The sequence below is a fragment of the Salmo trutta genome, chromosome 5 (assembly GCF_901001165.1).
Source record: "Salmo trutta chromosome 5, fSalTru1.1, whole genome shotgun sequence".
NCBI classification, from domain to species: Eukaryota; Metazoa; Chordata; class Actinopteri; order Salmoniformes; family Salmonidae; genus Salmo; species Salmo trutta.
Genome location: NC_042961.1, coordinates 2,443,294 through 2,462,489, shown reverse-complemented (window position 1 = coordinate 2,462,489; position 19,196 = coordinate 2,443,294). Strand labels below are relative to the sequence as shown.

Sequence of the window (19,196 nt, the reverse complement as noted above, 5' to 3'; positions counted from 1 at the left end):
AGAGGGAATTAGCAGTGTAGTTACCAGACACAGAGGGAATTAGCAGTGTAGTTACCAGACAGAGGAAATTAGCAGTGTAGTTACCAGACAGAGGGAATTAGCAGTGTAGTTACCAGACAGAGGGAATTAGCAGTGTAGTTACCAGACTCAGAGGGAATTAGCAGTGTAGTTACCAGACACAGAGGGAATTAGCAGTGTAGTTACCAGACAGAGGGAATTAGCAGTGTAGTTACCAGACAGAGGGAATTAGCAGTGTAGTTACCAGACTCAGATGGAATTAGCAGTGTAGTTACCAGACAGAGGGAATTAGCAGTGTAGTGACCAGACACAGAGGGAATTAGCAGTGTAGTTACCACACAGAGGGAATTAGCAGTGTAGTTACCAGACACAGAGGGAATTAGCAGTGTAGTTACCAGACAGAGGGAATTAGCAGTGTAGTTACCAGACTCAGAGGGAATTAGCAGTGTAGTTACCAGACACAGAGGGAATTAGCAATGTAGTTACCAGACAGAGGGAATTAGCAGTGTAGTTACCAGACAGAGGGAATTAGCAGTGTAGTTACCAGACACAGAGGGAATTAACATTGTAGTTACCAGACAGAGGGAATTAACACTGTAGTTACCAGACAGAGGGAATTAACACTGTAGTTACCAGACAGAGGGAATTAGCAGTGTAGTTACCAGACAGAGGGAATTAGCAGTGTAGTTACCAGACAGAGGGAATTAGCAGTGTAGTTACCAGACAGAGGGAATTAACACTGTAGTTACCAGACAGAGGGAATTAACACTGTAGTTACCAGACAGAGGGAATTAACACTGTAGTTACCAGACAGAGGGAATTAACACTGTAGTTACCAGACAGAGGGAATTAACACTGTAGTTACCAGACAGAGGGAATTAACACTGTAGTTACCTGACTCAGAGTGTGAACTGTGGAGGAGAAGCAGGAGGGTCACAAACAGACTGTCTGGTCCAGTCTCCATTATTCCTGAAAGAGACAATTGGTCTAACAAAGAAACATCAATTATAAAGATCAGAACCAGATATCAACCAGTAGACCAGCATCTTATTCATTATCACTATGCTATTATAGAGAACACTGCTCTGTCAATCTAGGTGTGTTTTTTAAGAGTAATGGAAAATAAAAGGTTTAATATAACCCACTTAATGTTATTGATAAATATTCTGACCCTCTTTACAGCACGTCAGAAAAGAAAGTGGTGGGGAGAGTGAAAATGTATGAATTAAAAATAGTACAAATGTTGTTTGAGCATTTTGACGATTTAACAAGAGAGAGCAGAGGTCATCCTGGGTGGTTGGGATGATCATTGGTTGTAAGTGTCTGTAACACCTGACATTCACAGAGTACAAAACCACACATTCATGTAGCCCTTCTTAAATACATTTTTATTTGTATGTACACTAAAATAAATAGCTACATTCACACCAGTTTAAAAAGACCCTAACGAATGTATTGAAACCTTTCCATAGGCTCTTTAGTCTTTTTCCATAGGAAGTCCCTTACATTTTAGTCCCTTATAGTTTTCCTCCACAGATCTTATTATTATGTACCAGTTAACTATAGGTCACATTCATTTCATATCTTTAGAATGTGCAAAGGCATCCCTGAAAATGTATACAGGCAGCGGGAACAATTGTGAGAAACTGTCACAAACCCAAATATCAAACACACAAAACGGAACAAAAACAATGTATATTGCTCTTTACCTGTGAGCACCACCACATGACCCTTGAAGGGGCGATCTGGGATTCAAACTACTAAATGGCCACCCACCACATTCTTTTGGTAAACAGCTGTGGGATGAAGCTGGGGAAATTAAACCACTCAAATTTAAAGAGCCACGAGATCAAAATGATAGTTTTAACCATTGTCTGAAGCTATACAGCGTTACTTACCAATTACATTATTTACAAGCAATGGGTTCTGATGGGTTCTGATGGGTTCTGATGGGTTCTGATGGGGTAAAACAGTTGACCTGAGCTCATGAGGCATTTATACGTTACATTCTTTAACAATCAATGGCTACATATCATTCATTTAAAGGTTACAAATAATGATGTACCAATACTGGATTGCCCCTTTAATGGCAGATCATGTGAACACACAGAACTGTTTCCCCCGAGACACTAATCAGAAATAGTAGGGTTCTGGAGGCCCTATTCATTAAGACTTGTGCTATTATATTCTTTAACAGTAGTTAACCCCATGATGATAGGCTTTGTCCCAAATGTTACCCTATCCCCTATGTAGTGCACTACTTTTCACCAGGTCCCATATGGCTCTGGTCAACAATAGTGCACTACATAGGGAATAGGGTGCCATTTAAGAGGAAATCACACTCTGGATCAACAACACAAACATATATCATATAAATATTGTTATAACCAATCTGTTATGTAAATATTAAATACAATATATTTCCTATGGATTAATGATGAATTTACATGAATAACTATACACACATTAAGAATAAATACATGAAGATAAAATCACCATCTTCAAAAGAGATGTAAGACCACTGGGGGAACGAGGCAGATGGCTGGAGGTAAGTGTGGATCAGTCTCAGACCTCAACCACTGTGTCACAACATAAATACATCAATACATTCAGAACAAAAGACTAACAATTTCAGCATATTCCTGATTATCAACATATTGACTTTGCATTAATGTTCAATCTGGCTTTGAAGCGGAGAAGTCTTCTGTGTTTGTGTCCATCCATGTGTGTATGTATCACTCTAGCAGTGTACCAGAGCCAGCGGCTGGTGTGAGGGTGATGGGGAACATTAGGACCTTAGCCTTCATGAAGGACAGGTCAGCCAGCCCACAGATCACCCTGGCTGCCTCCTCACTCAGCTGGTCCTCTTCATCCCTATGGGGTTTCCTGACACAAACAACACATTAAGATGGGAAAAACACAGAGGCCACATTTGATTGCAAGTGAGTTTACTCTCTTTCCATGCAAAGCTCTTTCAGACCTGGCAAAGCACGATATAAATCCAATCGATTATGCTTGATTATCAATTATTGATCTCTACGTGTGTGTGTGTGTGTGTGTGTGTGTGTGTGTGTGTGTGTGTGTGTGTGTCAGTCTGACCTGGTGGAGGTAGTGGTGTTCTCCATAGTAGACATGAGGTGGTTCAGGTTGTCTGCTAGACGGCTGCTTGTGTCACTGTCTAGCTCTGGATCCACCACTTCACACATACACACACACACACACACAAAACATTTACATACACACAATACGCATTTACACACATTGTACCGACACTGTAGTAACTCTGTAATTACACTGCCCACCAATGTGACTTCCATGTTCATGGATACCAATGTAAACTTGTTTAGTGTGCGCATATCAATGTTCATTTCGTCAACAAAAAGTGACAAAAATATTTATCAAACACCTATTTTTCAGGGGCAATTATGTGTATGTTTGCATGCGTGAGTGGCCCAAAGATATGGAGATTCAGCCCTGAGGGACCTCTGCTCTCTACAGGGACTAGAGGGAGGGAGGTGAAGGGGGTACATAGAACCAGGGTGAAGATGCCCCTAGTTGTATCTTCCACTAATGGTTCAGGTTAGGATTGGGGGAGGGGAAGCTGATCCTAGATCTGTACTTAGGGGAAACTTCACCCAGGACTGTTACATACTGTACACCTGTGTTTCTCAATCCCTCATCTGTCTATGAACTTCTGGAAGATAGTTAGCTGATGCTAATAATTCTGGACTGTGTTTAGAGTTCAAAACAAAAAGACAACCATAGCACTTCTGTATTTGGTCCAAATCAAGGTGTACAAACTACTAGCAAGTGGCGAAGAAACCATCAAGCATTTGGTCTTTCAACACAGTGGGTGGCAGTATAGAGCTGGAATAAGAATCTACAGAACAGAGGAAAGCAGCATAGAGTTGGATAGAGTGCTCTTCCTTACATCTTTGCCATACTGGCTTCAGAGACAGCATGGGCAGCAATATTGAGGGCTTTCTCCATTTTACCTCAACTAGTAAATTGGCATTCGGTAAACAAACTGAAAGGGTTTGCATACTGCCTCCTGGAGTGTGTTGTCTGAACAGGCATTAAGGCCAAGGTGGGTGATTTACTGTCACATCCAGGTATGGAATGTTTGCTCAGGAGAATAATTCATTGACAGATCCTTCTTGCTGATCTGGATGGAATTCTGTGATCCTTATTTATCCTATAGAAATTCCCACCCAGTTGACTGCTTCCTAATGGTGAACGGCCTCAATGGCACTGCCCATGTTAAACCAGGATGTGTTACATCTATCCATGTCTACGGAGGAAAGTAGTCAGTGCAGTGATAGAACAGCCAGAGAAAACCAAGAGGCAGGACAGCTCAGATAGGTGTAATATATTAGAAAGAGGTTTATTCACGTATTTACAACAGTGTTTATTGCAACCACACTGAAAGAACCTTAAAACACATCATTGGTTGGGGGAATCTAAAAAGAAATATAAAAACATATACAAGCTAAATCAAAATGTATTTTTTATATATATCACAGTGATTGTAAAGATCAGTTTCCGTTTACTGAATATATATGTCCTCTTTATTTTACAAAGAAAATGAAAAGTAAAGATACAGAAGAATATAAGAAAACACAGAATAGCAGCTTAAACAGAAAACAGTAAGATAATCCTGGCTTTCTCTATCCTGGGTACCAGTAAGAGAATCCTGGCTTTCTCTATCCTGGGTACTAGTAAGAGGATCCTGGCTTTCTCTATCCTGGGTACTAGTAAGAGAATCCTGGCTTTCTCTAGTCTGGGTACCAGTAAGAAGATCCTGGCTTTCTCTATCCTGGGTACTAGTAAGAGGATCCTGGCTTTCTCTATCCTGGGTACCAGTAAGAGGATCCTGGCTTTCTCTATCCTGGGTACTAGTAAGAGAATCCTGGCTTTCTCTAGTCTGGATACCAGTAAGAGAATCCTGGCTTTCTCTATCCTGGGTACCAGTAAGAGGAACCTGGCTTTCTCTATCCTGGGTACCAGTAAGAGAATCCTGGCTTTCTCTATCCTGGGTACTAGTAAGAGGAACCTGGCTTTCTCTATCCTGGGTACCAGTAAGAGGATCCTGGCTTTCTCTATCCTGGGTACTAGTAAGAGAATCCTGGCTTTCTCTAGTCTGGATACCAGTAAGAGAATCCTGGCTTTCTCTATCCTGGGTACCAGTAAGAGGAACCTGGCTTTCTCTATCCTGGGTACCAGTAAGAGAATCCTGGCTTTCTCTATCCTGGGTACCAGTAAGAGGAACCTGGCTTTCTCTAGTCTGGATACCAGTAAGAGGATCCTGGCTTTCTCTAGTCTGGATACCAGTAAGAGGATCCTGGCTTTCTCTAGTCTGAATACCAGTAAGAGGAACCTGGCTTTCTCTAGTCTGGATACCAGTCTGTTTGTGCTAATATTCCACTCCATGTCATGCCAAACATCATTTTTGGCATAAGACAAATTACAAAGAATGTGGAATGTTAGTACAGAACAGGTCTGGATCTCAGGCTTTTTCACATGAGCTTATTTCTACTACAACTAAAATGCAGCTACTGAAGGGATTCCCTTTAGGCTATGGCCACACATTCATCTATATGGCTTGACTTGTCTTTGCCCCATTCCATCCACTAATACTGAAAGAACTCTCACCCAGTGCAATAAGAAACAGTGTTTGGATCAATGATGAAGGGTAACAACATGTGAGAAACCTCATAAGCATCACTCTATACAGGGCAGATGAGGTAGCCGGTTAAGTTAGACGTATAGAGAGAGAGAGAGCCTTGAGATTCCACAGTATAAGATACAATTAAAGGGAAAGACTGTCATGAAAATGAGTAGTACCATCTAGAGGGAGAGGGGGGGAGGGGAGAGAGGGGGAGAGAGGGGGAGAGAGAGGGAGAGGGGGGAGAGAGGGGGAGAGGGGGGAGAGAGGGGGAGTGATAGAGACTATGTTCCAAAGTCCACACTTGCATACCACTTACTTAGAATGCATGTCCAACACATTGCTTCATTATAAATGGTAGTCTAGTATGTCCAACACAATGCTTCATTATAAATGGTAGTCTAGTATGTCCAACACATTGCTTCATTATAAATGGTAGTCTAGTATGTCCAACACATTGCTTCATTATAAATGGTAGTCTAGTATGTCCAACACAATGCTTCAGTATAAATGGTAGTCTAGTATGTCCAACACATTGCTTCATTATAAATGGTAGTCTAGTATGTCCAACACAATGCTTCATTATAAATGGTAGTCTAGCATGTCCAACACAATGCTTCATTATAAATGGTAGTCTAGTATGTCCAACACAATGCTTCAGTATAAATGGTAGTCTAGTGTGTCCAACACAATGCTTCAGTATAAATGGTAGTCTAGTGTGTTCAACACATTGCTTCATTATAAATGGTAGTCTAGTGTGTCCAACACAATGCTTCATTATAAATGGTAGTCTAGTATGTTCAACACATTGCTTCATTATAGGTGGTAGTCTAGTGTGTCCAACACATTGCTTCATTATAAATGGTAGTCTAGTATGTTCAACACATTGCTTCATTATAGGTGGTAGTCTAGTGTGTCCAACACATTGCTTCATTATAAATGGTAGTCTAGTGTGTTCAACACATTGCTTCATTATAAATGGTAGTCTAGCATGTCCAACACATTGCTTCATTATAAATGGTAGTCTAGTATGTTCAACACATTGCTTCATTATAGGTGGTAGTCTAGTGTGTCCAACACATTGCTTCATTATAAATGGTAGTCTAGTATGTCCAACACATTGCTTCATTATAGGTGGTAGTCTAGTGTGTCCAACACATTGCTTCATTATAAATGGTAGTCTAGTGTGTTCAACACATTGCTTCATTATAAATGGTAGTCTAGCATGTCCAACACATTGCTTCATTATAAATGGTAGTCTAGTATGTTCAACACATTGCTTCATTATAAATGGTAGTCTAGTATGTCCAACACATTGCTTCATTATAAATGGTAGTCTAGTATGTCCAACACATTGCTTCATTATAAATGGTAGTCTAGTATGTTCAACACATTGCTTCATTATAAATGGTAGTCTAGTATGTTCAACACATTGCTTCATTATAAATGGTAGTCTAGTATGTTCAACACATTGCTTCATTATAAATGGTAGTCTAGTATGTTCAACACATTGCTTCATTATAAATGGTAGTCTAGTATGTCCAACACATTGCTTCATTATAAATGGTAGTCTAGTATGTCCAACACATTGCTTCATTATAGGTGGTAGTCTAGTATGTCCAACACATTGCTTCATTATAGGTGGTAGTCTAGTATGTCCAACACAATGCTTCATTATAGGTGGTAGTCTAGTATGTCCAACACAATGCTTCATTATAGGTGGTAGTCTAGTATGCTGGTGTGGACATTGGAACCAAAGAGAGAAACAAAAGTCAGGTAGCAGCAGAGTCGGAGGGGGAGACTGTGTACAGCAGCCTCATCTCTGGCCCTGTAGGTAGGGGGCTCAGTGGGAGGACGTACCATCCAGACGGTTGACGCCAAGGCCACTTCTGCTCCAGTCAAACTGGGACCAAGGCTGGGGGGCCCCCTGCTGGCAGAAGGAACAAACTGTAGTGAGGCTCAGCATTGTGCCCTCTGTTCAACAAAGTCTCTTGAAGGCCCATACTCACAAAAGCACGTCAGACAAAGGAGTGCTGATCTAGATTCAGGTCCCCCTGGTTCTTGTTATCTTATTGATTATTAGTTCAAAGACTAGACTGATCCTAGATCAGTACTCCTACTCCGAGACACTTTGTGAATATGGCCAGGTCTTAGTGATGGATAGAGGACAGCACAGAGGAATTGGGAGTTAGTTAGTCCAGGATATTGTCATTATCCTCCTAATGCTAGGATCTGCGGTAAGGATATCTGATCCTAGGTCAGAGTTTAGGGTTAACTTCATTATCAAGGGAGTATAAAATATAGTGCCCAATGTTGCCCTGTTTGTGTTGGGTATACTATGTGAGTCACCGGCTGTCTGGAGACTTTCCCAACTGTCACATCCTAGTCAGACTGTCTGGAAACATTACCAACAGTCACATCCTAGTCAGACTGTCTGGAACATTACCAACAGTCACATCCTAGTCAGACTGTCTGGAATACATTACCAACTGTCACATCCTAGTCAGACTGTCTGGAAACATTACCAACAGTCACATCCTAGTCAGACTGTCTGGAAACATTACCAACAGTCACATCCTAGTCAGTGTCTGGAAACATTACCAACAGTCACATCCTAGTCAGACTGTCTGGAAACATTACCAACAGTCACATCCTAGTCAGACTGTCTGGAAACATTACCAACTGTCATATCCTAGTCAGACTGTCTGGAAACATTACCAACTGTCACATCCTAGTCAGACTGTCTGGAAACATTACCAACAGTCACATCCTAGTCAGACTGACTGGAAACATTACCAACTGTCATATCCTAGTCAGACTGTCTGGAAACATTACCAACTGTCACATCCTTGTAGGACTGTCTGGAAACATTACCAACTGTCACATCCTAGTCAGACTGTCTGGAAACATTACCAACTGTCACATCCTAGTCAGACTGTCTGGAAACATTACCAACTGTCACATCCTAGTCAGACTGTCTGGAAACATTACCAACTGTCACATCCTTGCCTCTTCTGTCCTGAATTCAAGGAAAATAACTATTCTTACCTCTCTCAAAATTCATTGTAAGAGAGGATCCAAGGTCCCTCCTCTCAGACCTCCTCCTCCTCCAATGAGCTTTGAGAAAGGGGTGAGGCATTGAGCAAACAAAGACGAGGAGAGTTAACAGCTGGTAACATGTTCACACACAGCCGTGGTGTGCCTGTTGCTCCCGGGTGAAGTTTCCCTAGGTACAGATCTAGGATCTGCTTCACCTACCCCAATTCTAACTGTAACCATTAGCAGGGAAATGCTAAACTGTACCCCATCTCAACACTAGGACAACTTCACCCTACAACCTGTTTCTGTACCTGTATTGACGAGGTGGTGGTGGTTCCTGTGACCCAGGAAGTGCTTGTGCTGTGGCAGCAGTCTTCTCCGCAGCTGAAGCTGGTCTCAGCGGCTCTTTGGTGGGCTCTAACATTCCCTGAGAGAGAGAGGAGAGAGGTGGGTGACGGGAGAGAGAGAGAGATGGGAGAGCGATAGGGAATCAAAGGTGAATGGGAAAGGGAGTGGCAGAGAAAGAAAGAGGTCACCATGGAACCACATGTCACATGATGAAAGGTTTGGAGAGGGAGAAAGCAATATGGCCGACAGTCGAGTCATCATCTTATTGCTTTACACATACCCAGTATTTTCAGATCTGTGACCATTAATTAAGGGGCTATCAGCATACAAGGCTAAGGGAATGGAGCCTGGTCCCAGATCTGTTGTGCTATCATGTCAACTCCTGGTCATGTTGGCATGAAAAACAAGTGGCCAGGAGAGGCATGACGAACAAACTGACTGGTACCCAGGCTTAGGGGAGGATCTAGGGACAGAAATGGAACCATGGACTGTGTCCATATGGGCCCTGGTCTAAAGTAGTGCCCTATACAGTGAATAGGGTTCCATTTGGGACACAGAACAGTATCTCATCAGTCCACTCACCAGGCTGGTTGCAAACACAGGAACTATGACAGGCTGTTTTTCCCTCTGGCCAGTGAACAACTGTGGAGGAGAGAGTGAATCAGAAATCACCAAGTAACTTTACATGTAGCAGGAATTCAAGCTGGTGAAATGGTGCTGCTTTTCCACCAATAAACAGAATATACAGACAGAGTAACATTATATTATAGATGAAGAATTGACATAACCCACATACAGTATGTACACTATAGACACAGCAACAACAGAGCACTTCTACATAGTAAAGGGGATATATAGACACATTTACAGTAGATGATGTACAATATGGTAATATGGGGAGGGAGGGAGGGAGGGGCTTACGGACAGACAGACACATTACTTACTACATCGTTGATGTTGTTGTTGTCATAGACAGATGGCTTCATGTTTTATTTAGTTATGTTTCTCTAATGGAAAGTCATTCACTGAGCTCTATACATGTAGATGTTATAAAGTCATGTGAAATGACATCCATCCATTTTCTTACTGTTTGTTTACATCTGCTGTTATTCTGTTGAGGTGGCTGTGGCTCACTCTGCTATGCATGGAGCCATTCACATAATTACTGAGTGTGGCCTTAAACTGAAAAGAGGCCGTTACCATGTTCCTGGTCCATCCCCAGACAGCGGAGCAGGGCCCTGTTGCTATGGGAACCACCCCACTGGAACCCCAGGCCCACAGCATCGTGGAGGTCCTGAGGCTGCCGCCACACACCCCTAGGAACCCTGGGTAAAGCAAAACAAGGAGGCGGTCACATACAGCAGAGTAGTGCTTTGGCCAGCCTCCAATGCTATCTGCTGTTATTCCACTGAACCACCATCATCATCATCGTTTTAATCATCTTCATCACTAGAGGTTCTCTCACCAGTGTGTAGTGTGGTTGAGCCCCTTCGACTCCTCTTCCTCAGGCTGGGTGTCTAGAGTCTCTAGCAAAGCCCTGAGGCTGAGTACCTTCAATACCTCCACCCCACTGTCCTCCTCCTCCTCCACCCCTGTCTCCTCCTCCTCCACCCCCGTCTCCTCCTCCTCCACCCCCGTCTCCTCCCCTTCCACCCCCGTCCCCGTCCCCTCCCCCTCCACCCCCGTCTCCTCCCCCTCCAGCCCCGTCTCCTCCCCCTCCAGCCCCGTCCCCTCCCCCTCCAGCCCGTCTCCTCCCCCTCCAGCCCCGTCTCCTCCCCCTCCAACCCAGTCTCCTCCCCTCCACCCAGTCCTCCTCCCCCTCCACCCCAGTCTCCTCCCTCTCCTGATCCAGTTCTGGGACTGCCACTGCAGGGAAGCTGGTCTGCAGGACTCTCTGTAGCCGGATAGACATGGAGGCCTGAATGGGAGAGACAAGGCTTGTTTGAGATCTACTACAGTGCAGTCTACTACATTGTAATCAAACACAATTAATGGGAAAGATTTGTAAACTAACTATGTCCATCTACCTGATTTTGAAGCGAACTGATGTCTGGCAGGAACTGTCTTATTCCAGCAAACTCATTTTGGGGTGAGCTACCTGTAGGAACTACCTGTAGGCTAACTGCAGTGACAATCTATTGATACAATAATAAAACCCACCTGGGCAGAATTATTCTTGTGGAGTCAGCGGTTATGACAAACATACTACAAATGTCAGAGTGGATTTCTACCAGATGTGGGACAACTAAGTACTGTAGGATGCCTCGTTATCCAGACTCCTGGAGAATCCTGTTGGGAGTCCCAACGCTCTATCACTTTACATTTGAGCATGTGGCAGCTGACCATTCATCTCACCAGTGTCGGCCATGTTGGGGAAATGTGAGGTGTCGGAGCTGGGACTGTCTCTCCGGCGTTACACAATATAAATCCACTCTACTAACTCAGAAGACCACTCACCTGCAGACTGTCCCTTCGTACAGCAGCACCTCCCTGACATCTCTCTCCACCTTTCTTCACCTCCGCCTCTTCTGTCCACCTGGGTCTATCCTCCTCTCCAAACTCTGCCCAGGTCTCCCCCTCTGACAGACCTCTCTGGTCCCCAAACGCCCCCCAGCCCTCCAGGGGAGCAGAGTGGAAGTCTGCAAAGCTGTCGCTGAGGGGAAAGGTCTCCATGTCCAACCTCCTCCCACACGCCTGGGTCGGACCTGGGTCCTCAGAATAGTCCTGGTCAAAGTCGCCGACAGCCCTCTGTGTTCTGGACTCCGATTGGTTGAAGTCAGCAAAGTCCTCCTGGCTAGGGAAGGATCCAGCATCCCTGAAGTTTCCAAAGTCCTCTTCTTCATCTTCCTCCTCCACCATCTTTGTCTTGGTCTCCTCCCTGAGGTCACTCCGCTGCACCTCCTCTTTCTCCTTCTCCTCCTCCCCTATTGACAAGGGAGTGAAGACCGTCTCGCCAAAGTCCCCAAACTCCTCCAAAGCGTCTGACGACACAGCCTCACCAAAGGAGGCAAACTCCTCACTCACTGACCCACTGACTGTGGTGGGGAGAGGAGAGACACTGTCCTCTGTTTCGCTCTCCTTAGCTTCCTCCTCCTCCGCCCTCCTCCCTCCCAGTTCTGGGTCCTGTGTAAGCGTGCTATCCCTGTTGATGCTGGGTGCCCTCTCTCCAGGCTCCTCCAGGCCCTCACCCCTAACACAGAGCACCTCTGTGGTGGCTAAGAGGCCAGAGTCCTGAGGGTGGCCCCTCAGCTTACAGTGTTGCTGGACTCCAGTGCAGTCCCTCTCCCCTTGCTCTGCTAAACATTGAGAGTCAGGCCCGCCAGGCTCTATTCTGGCCATCTGCTCTATGTCCTTCTGGACTGAGTGTGCATTACAGAAACCGTTGGTTAGGTTTGTCCCTTCCGTCCTGCTGTCCTTCCTGTGCTCTGTACTGTGAGTGAAGCCGCAGCACCAGGGCTCCAGCTCCATCTCTGGCTCGGCGAACGCAGAGAAATCTGCAAACCCCTGCTCCTGGCTGGGGGAGCTCTGCCCAGCCGGTACAAGACCTGTGGTGAATGAATTAATACATTTTATTGGAACGTATTTAAAATACGTATAGAGATGCCTCAGCCATTTGAGTTCAACAGTACATATTAAAAATGATCAAGGATTAAAAACACAATACATAAAAAACAAAGACTAAGTTGCTAGGCAACCTCACTAACAACTCCATGACAGCCCTCAGGACTAAAGTTGTTACCTGCAGACATAGTTCCCTGGTGATGTCGATTGGTAAACCCATTGGTGAGAGGGAGGTCAGGGAGGTTGCAATGACAGGGCTGCCCTTTGACCTCCAACCCCAGCCGAACCCTGCCAATCTCTGAGGTCCCAGTATTAGCGGGCTGTGATTGGTCCACCACCGGCGCCCATGGCTTCTTCAGGTCGTCAGCTGCTCGGAACTGTTTTGAGATTCCGTTGCTATGGGTAGTTCCGGCGAAAGAGGAGGAGTTACTAACACTAAAGCGCACCGTTGATGGGGTCGGGGAGGCGGGGTCTGTTATGGAGGGGCACGTCTGGTTGGATGACATTGCCACACCCCCAGAGAAATCCCCAAACTCGTCATCAACCTCCTCTCCCCCTGATTCGTCGTCCAGCGGAGGGGGGGGGAGGAGTATATGCGCATCACTTCCTGTTCCATGGGAGAGCTCTCATAGATCTGGAAGGAGAACACACAGACAGGTGAGTACAAAACGGCCTACCAGAAGGACAGGTTGAGTACAAACGGCCTACCAGAAGGACAGGTTGAGAACAGGAACGGCCCTACCAGAAGACAGGTTGAGAACAGAACAACCTACCAGAAGACAGGTTGAGAACAGAACAACCTACCAGAAGACAGGTTGAGAACAGAACAGCCTACCAGAAGACAGGTTGAGTACAGAACGGCCTACCAGAAGACAGGTTGAGAACAGAACGGCCTACCAGAAGACAGGTTGAGTACAGAACAGCCTACCAGAAGACAGGTTGAGTACAGAACAGCCTACCAGAAGACAGATTGGCACCTTACTCCCTATATAGTCAAATCTAATTTCATTTGTCACATGCGCCAAATACAACAGGTGTAGACCTTACAGTGAAATGCTTACCTACAAGCCCTTAACTAACAATGCAGTAAAGAAAAAATAAGTGAAGTAAAAAATTGATAAGTAAAAATAAAAGTAAACAAATAATTAAAGAGCAGCAGTAAAATAACAATAGCGAGACTATATACAGGGGTACCGATACAGAGTCAATGTGCGGGGCACCGGTTAGTCGAGGAAATTGAGGTAATATGTACATGTAGGTAGAGTGAAAGTGACCATGCATAGATAATAAACAGAGAGTAGCAGCAGCGTGTGTGTGTGTGTGTGGGGGGGGGGGCAATGCAAATAGTCTGGGTAGCCATTTGATTAGCTGATCAGGAGTCTTATGACTTGGGGTAGAAGCTGTTAACCTGTCTGGGCTAGGGGGCAGTATTTTCACGGCCGGATGAAAAACGTACCCAAATTAAACAGGTTACTACTCTGGCCCAGAAACTAAAATATGCATATTATTAGTAGATTTGGATAGAAAACACTCTGAAGTTTCTAAAACTGTTTGAATGGTGTCTGTGAGTATAACAGAACTCATATGGCAGGCAAAAACCTGAGAAAAATTCAAGCAGGAAGTGGAAAGTCTGAGAATTGTAGTTCTTCTGATTTTCTATCAAAGCTACAGTGTCTGTGGGGTGACGTTGCACTTCCTAAGGCTTCCATTGGCTGTCTAAAGCCTTCATTAAGTGGTTTGAGCATTTTCCTGTCACTGGGCAGATAATAGGAGCTCAGTTACTGAGTGGTCTGCCTGGCAACAAAGGGATTGGATATGCGCGGTCACGCCGTTCCTTCTTTTTCTTCTTGAATGAATATGCTATTGTCCGGTTGGAATATTATTGCAATTCTACGTTAAAAATACCATAAAGATTTATTTTAAACAGCGTTTGACATGCTTCTAAGTACGGTAATGGAACATTTTGACTTTCGTCTCTCGTTCCGCGCTCGCGCGTTATGCCTTTGGATAAGTGATCTGTACGCACGAACAAAACGGAGGTATTTGTACATAAATATGGATTATTTCGAACAAAAACAACATTTCTTGTGGAAGTAGCAGTCCTGGGAGTGCATTCTGACGAAGATCAGCAAAGGTAAGAGAATATTTCGAATACTAATTCTGAGTTTAGGTTGCCCCGAACTTGGCGGGTGTCTGAATAGCTCACCGTGATGGCTGAGCTATGTACTCAAAATATTGAAAAATGTGCTTTCTCCGTAAAGCTATTTTAAAACCTGACACAGCGGTTGCATCCAGGGGTAGTCTATCTATAATTCTTAAAATAATTGTTATATATTTTGTCAACGTTTATGATGACTATTTTTGTAAATTGATGTGCACATTCACCGGACGTTTTGGTGGGAATACATTTTCTGAATATCACGCGCCAAAAATGCTGTTTTTGGATATAAATATGAACTTTATCGAACAAAACATACATGTATTGTGTAACATAATGTCCTAGGAGTGTCATCTGATGAAGATCGTCAAAAGGTTAATGCTTCATTTAGCAGTGTTTTATTGACACATGTCCTTGCTTGGAAAATGGCTGTGTGATTATTTTTGTCTATGTACTCTCCTAACATAATCTAAATGTTTTGCTTTCGCTGTAAAGCCTTTTTGAAATCGGACAATGTGGTTAGATTAATGAGAAGTTTATCTTTAAATGGTGTAAAATAGTTGCATGTTTGAGAAAGTTGAATTATGACATTTTGTTGTTTTTGAATTTGCCGCCCTGATATTTCACTGGCTGTGTCCCGCAGGTGGGACGCTAGCGTCCCACGTAGCCCATAGAAGTTAAGAAGTCCTTTGGACCAAGACTTGGCGCTCTGGTACCGCTTGCCGTGTGGTAGCAGAGAGAACAGTCTATGACTAGGGTGGCTGGAGTCTTTGACAATTGTTAGGGCCTTCCTCTGACACCACCTGGTATGGAGGTCCTAGATGGCTGGAAGCTTGGCCCCAGTGATGTACTGGGCTCTTTGCACTACCCTCTGTAGCGCCTTGCGGTCATACCAGGCAGTGATGCAACCAGTCAGGATGCTCTCGATGGTGCAGCTGTATAACTTTTTAAGGATCTGAGGCCCCATGCCAAATCTTTTCAGTCTCCTGAGGGGGAATAGGCTTTGTCGTGCCCTCTTCACTACTGTCTTGGTGTGTTTGGACCATGACAGTTTGTTGGTGATTTCGACACCAAGGAACTTGAAGCTCTCAACCTGCTCCACTACAGCCCCGTCGATGAGAATGGGGGCGTGCTCAGTCCTCGTTTTCCTGTATTGATCGTGTTGAGGGAGAGGTTGTTGTCCTGGCACCACATGGCCAGTTCTCTGACCTCCTCCCTATAGGCTGTCTCATTGTTGTTGGTGATCAGGCCTACCACTGCTGTGTCATCTGCAAACTTAATGATGGTGTTGGAGCGTGCCCGGCCATGCAGTCATGAGTGAACAGGAAGTACAGGAGGGGACTGAGCACGCACCCCTGAGGGGTCCCCGTGTTGAGGAACAGTGTGGGGGATGTGTTGTTACCTACCCTTACCACCTGGAGGAGGTCCGTCAGGAAGTCCAGGATCCAGTTGCAGAGGGAGGTATTTAGTCCCAGGGTCCTTAGCTTAGTGATGAGCTTTGAGGGCACCATGGTGTTGAACGCTGAGCTGTAGTCAATGAACAGCATTCTCACATAGCTGCTCCTTTTGTCCAGGTGGGGAAGGGCAGTGTGGAGTGAGAGACTGTTGGGGTGGTATGCAAACTGGAGTGGGTCTAAGGTTTCAGGGATGATGGTGTTGATGTGAGCCATGACCAGTCTTTCAAAGCACTTCACGGCTACAGATGTGATGCACTACTACCCAAGTGCACTATTATGTGGAGCGTGGTAAAAAGTAGTGCACTATATAGGTGAACAGGATGCTATTTTGAATGCAGCCTGTGTGTCATTGACTTCCCCATGCGTGACTTTGTGCTCTCACTAAACAGGAACTGCAAACACAAATGTGTTTGGCACGCAAAACAGCAGCAGTGAGATTTGGTTGTTAACTCGGAAATTGGACTATGTTTAGTCTTATCCCTCAGAGGAATGGGTGTTTTATAGGCTAAAGTGGTCCTAGATAACACCAGGTTTGTGGGTTCCCACTACGGTTACCCATTTGGGACAAGGAGAGAATGACAGAGAGATCAAGGTCACGGGGTGATGTATAACGCAGGTCTAACTAGCTACCTACTTCACTCCTCACTGATAGACTAGCTGCATCTTACAGTACACAAACACACTTTCCCCATTACGTGAGCCAATTCAATAATTGAAGAATCTGTTAAATAACCTCAAAGTGAATAATTATTCTTTAGTCTCTTGCTTGCCTGTAATATCAGTTATTCTAGGCTCAAAAGGCCTACTCTCTACCTCCGCCTTAGTTGTTTTCTTGTTGTTGAGGCTATTGGAGTGGAAAGTCTACACAACACCGCCAGTCAGCCAGTCTGTCAACGAGCCAGTCAGTCAGTCAGCCAGTGTAAACTGATCCAGGGAATTGTATCCAGCAGCACCATTGAGCTCTGCTAGTCAGCTCACAGACAGGGAGGATGAGGGCTGCACCTACATAAACAGATTGCGTCTCAAATGGCACCCTATTCCCTATATAGTGCACTACTATTGACCAGGGCCAATAGGGCACTGGACTGTTCAAAAGTAGTGCACTACATAGGGAACAGGGTAGAGCCTCTTCCACCAGAAACTCTGTACTTCATAATATTATCAGCCAGCACACCATTAAAGTCAGACCATTTCTGTGTGTAAACACACAAGCATATCCCTTCACCACTAATTTACTAGGTATCAGTGAGTACATACAGAGATATAGGCGTATCCATAGCTATCCAGCTAATGAAGGAGCCTGTTAGCTAGCTACCTGTAACATGATGCCAATGCACTGCACTGAATATACATTTACGGTCAATGGAAAATGTGAACTACAATCCCAACTCTGTGTTTTAACGTTTAGAAACGTCAAAAAAACACTAGCAGTTTTGCACAGATCTGTACAGCTATGGGCGCCTCGGCCTCCATCCAACAAAACTACACTCCAGCTACACTTCCCGAGTTACGCCTACACGTGTTTGGGGTACGCTAGGTATCTCATTTGCTGTAACATGTAGATATGGCCGTTGGAACACCAACCCTATAAAAAGGTGTGTATCAATTTAACATTATTTCTCCTCTGATATGAAAGATGAAGTTATTGTGCGTCTAAAACCATACCGCAAGCAATGCGTGTTAATGTCCAGCCCGAGTGTTAAGGCTCTTAACAAAACTCCCCCCTACAGAAGACATCTTCCTCCAATGACTCTTATGTGTAATGTAATGGAACTGAGTCATGACCAAGGGTTAGATGTAATGTCATGGAACTGAGTCATGACCAAGGGTTAGATGTAATGGAACTGAGTCATTACCAAGGGTTAGATGTAATGTCATGGAACTGAGTCATTACCAAGGGTTAGATGTAATGTAATGGAACTGAGTCATGACCAAGGGTTAGATGTAATGTAATTGAGTCATTACCAATGGTTAGATGTAATGTAATGGAACTGAGTCATTACCAAGGGTTAGATGTAATGTAATTGAGTCATTACCAATGGTTAGATGTAATGTAATGGAACTGAGTCATTACCAAGGGTTAGATGTAATGTAATGGAACTGAGAGTCATGACCAAGGGTTAGATGTAATGTCATGGAAGTGAGTCATGACCAAGAGTTAGATGTAATGTAATGGAACTGAGTCATTACCAAGGGTTAGATGTAATGTCATGGAACTGAGTCATTACCAAGGGTTAGATGTAATGTCATGGAACTGAGTCATGACCAAGGGTTATATGTAATGGAACTGAGTCATTACCAAGGGTTAGATGTAATGTCATGGAACTGAGTCATTACCAAGGGTTATATGTAATGTCATGGAACTGAGTCATTACCAAGGGTTAGATGTAATGTCATGGAACTGAGTCATTACCAAGGGTTATATGTAATGTCATGGAACTGAGTCATTACCAAGGGTTAGATGTAATGTCATGGAACTGAGTCATTACCAAGGGTTAGATGTAATGTCATGGAACTGAGTCATGACCAAGGGTTATATGTAATGGAACTGAGTCATTACCAAGGGTTAGATGTAATGTCATGGAACTGAGTCATTACCAAGGGTTAGATGTAATGTCATGGAACTGAGTCATTACCAAGGGTTATATGTAATGTCATGGAACTGAGTCATTACCAAGGGTTAGATGTAATGTCATGGAACTGAGTCATTACCAAGGGTTAGATGTAATGTCATGGAACTGAGTCATGACCAAGGGTTAGATGTAATGGAATGGAACTGATAGTCACTAAGGGCTAGTGTTGTTCTAACTAGCTAGATAAACCACTTGACTTTGATACCCTGTAGAAGTGGAAAATGAAGTTGATGTCTGTTGACAGTGAGATGACAACACTGAGCTATGAGAAATAGATCATGATGAGAAAATATATAACTAGCGAGCTTGTTGAGAAA

At 44.1% G+C, this 19,196-nt stretch overlaps 2 protein-coding genes across 3 annotated transcripts in view; both read right to left on the bottom strand.

Moving 5' to 3' along the window:
* Positions 1-1,127, bottom strand: part of LOC115193516 (butyrophilin subfamily 1 member A1) — an 86,881-nt gene extending 85,754 nt beyond the window's left edge. Inside the window, exon 1 of one of the 2 annotated variants that reach the window (XM_029752214.1) lies at positions 913-1,127. In XM_029752214.1, the coding sequence (XP_029608074.1) occupies positions 913-982 (70 nt within the window). In that variant the 5' untranslated portion in view covers positions 983-1,127. The remainder of the gene's footprint in view (positions 1-912) is intronic. The other variant, XM_029752209.1, reaches the window with a different exon arrangement.
* A 10,379-nt stretch (positions 1,128-11,506) lies between these two features.
* LOC115193443 (uncharacterized) lies at positions 11,507-13,214 on the bottom strand. Its single transcript, XM_029752132.1, has 2 exons — positions 12,810-13,214; positions 11,507-12,615 (listed from the first exon to the last, which is right to left on the bottom strand). The coding sequence occupies exons 1-2, from the start codon at positions 13,135-13,137 to the stop codon at positions 11,507-11,509; spliced, it is 1,437 nt and encodes a 478-aa protein (XP_029607992.1). The 5' UTR covers positions 13,138-13,214.
* Positions 13,215-19,196: the final 5,982 nt, after the last annotated feature.

What these genes read in the sequence shown, in the direction of transcription:
- LOC115193443 (XM_029752132.1), bottom strand. Translation starts at nt 13,137, where the DNA reads ATGTCATCCAACCAGACGTGCCCCTCCATAACAGACCCCGCCTCCCCG. An exon ending in CCAGGGAACTATGTCTGCAG is followed by an intron (nt 12,616 to 12,809) that starts GTAACAACTTTA and finishes CATTCACCACAG; the next exon opens with GTCTTGTACCGGCTGGGCAG.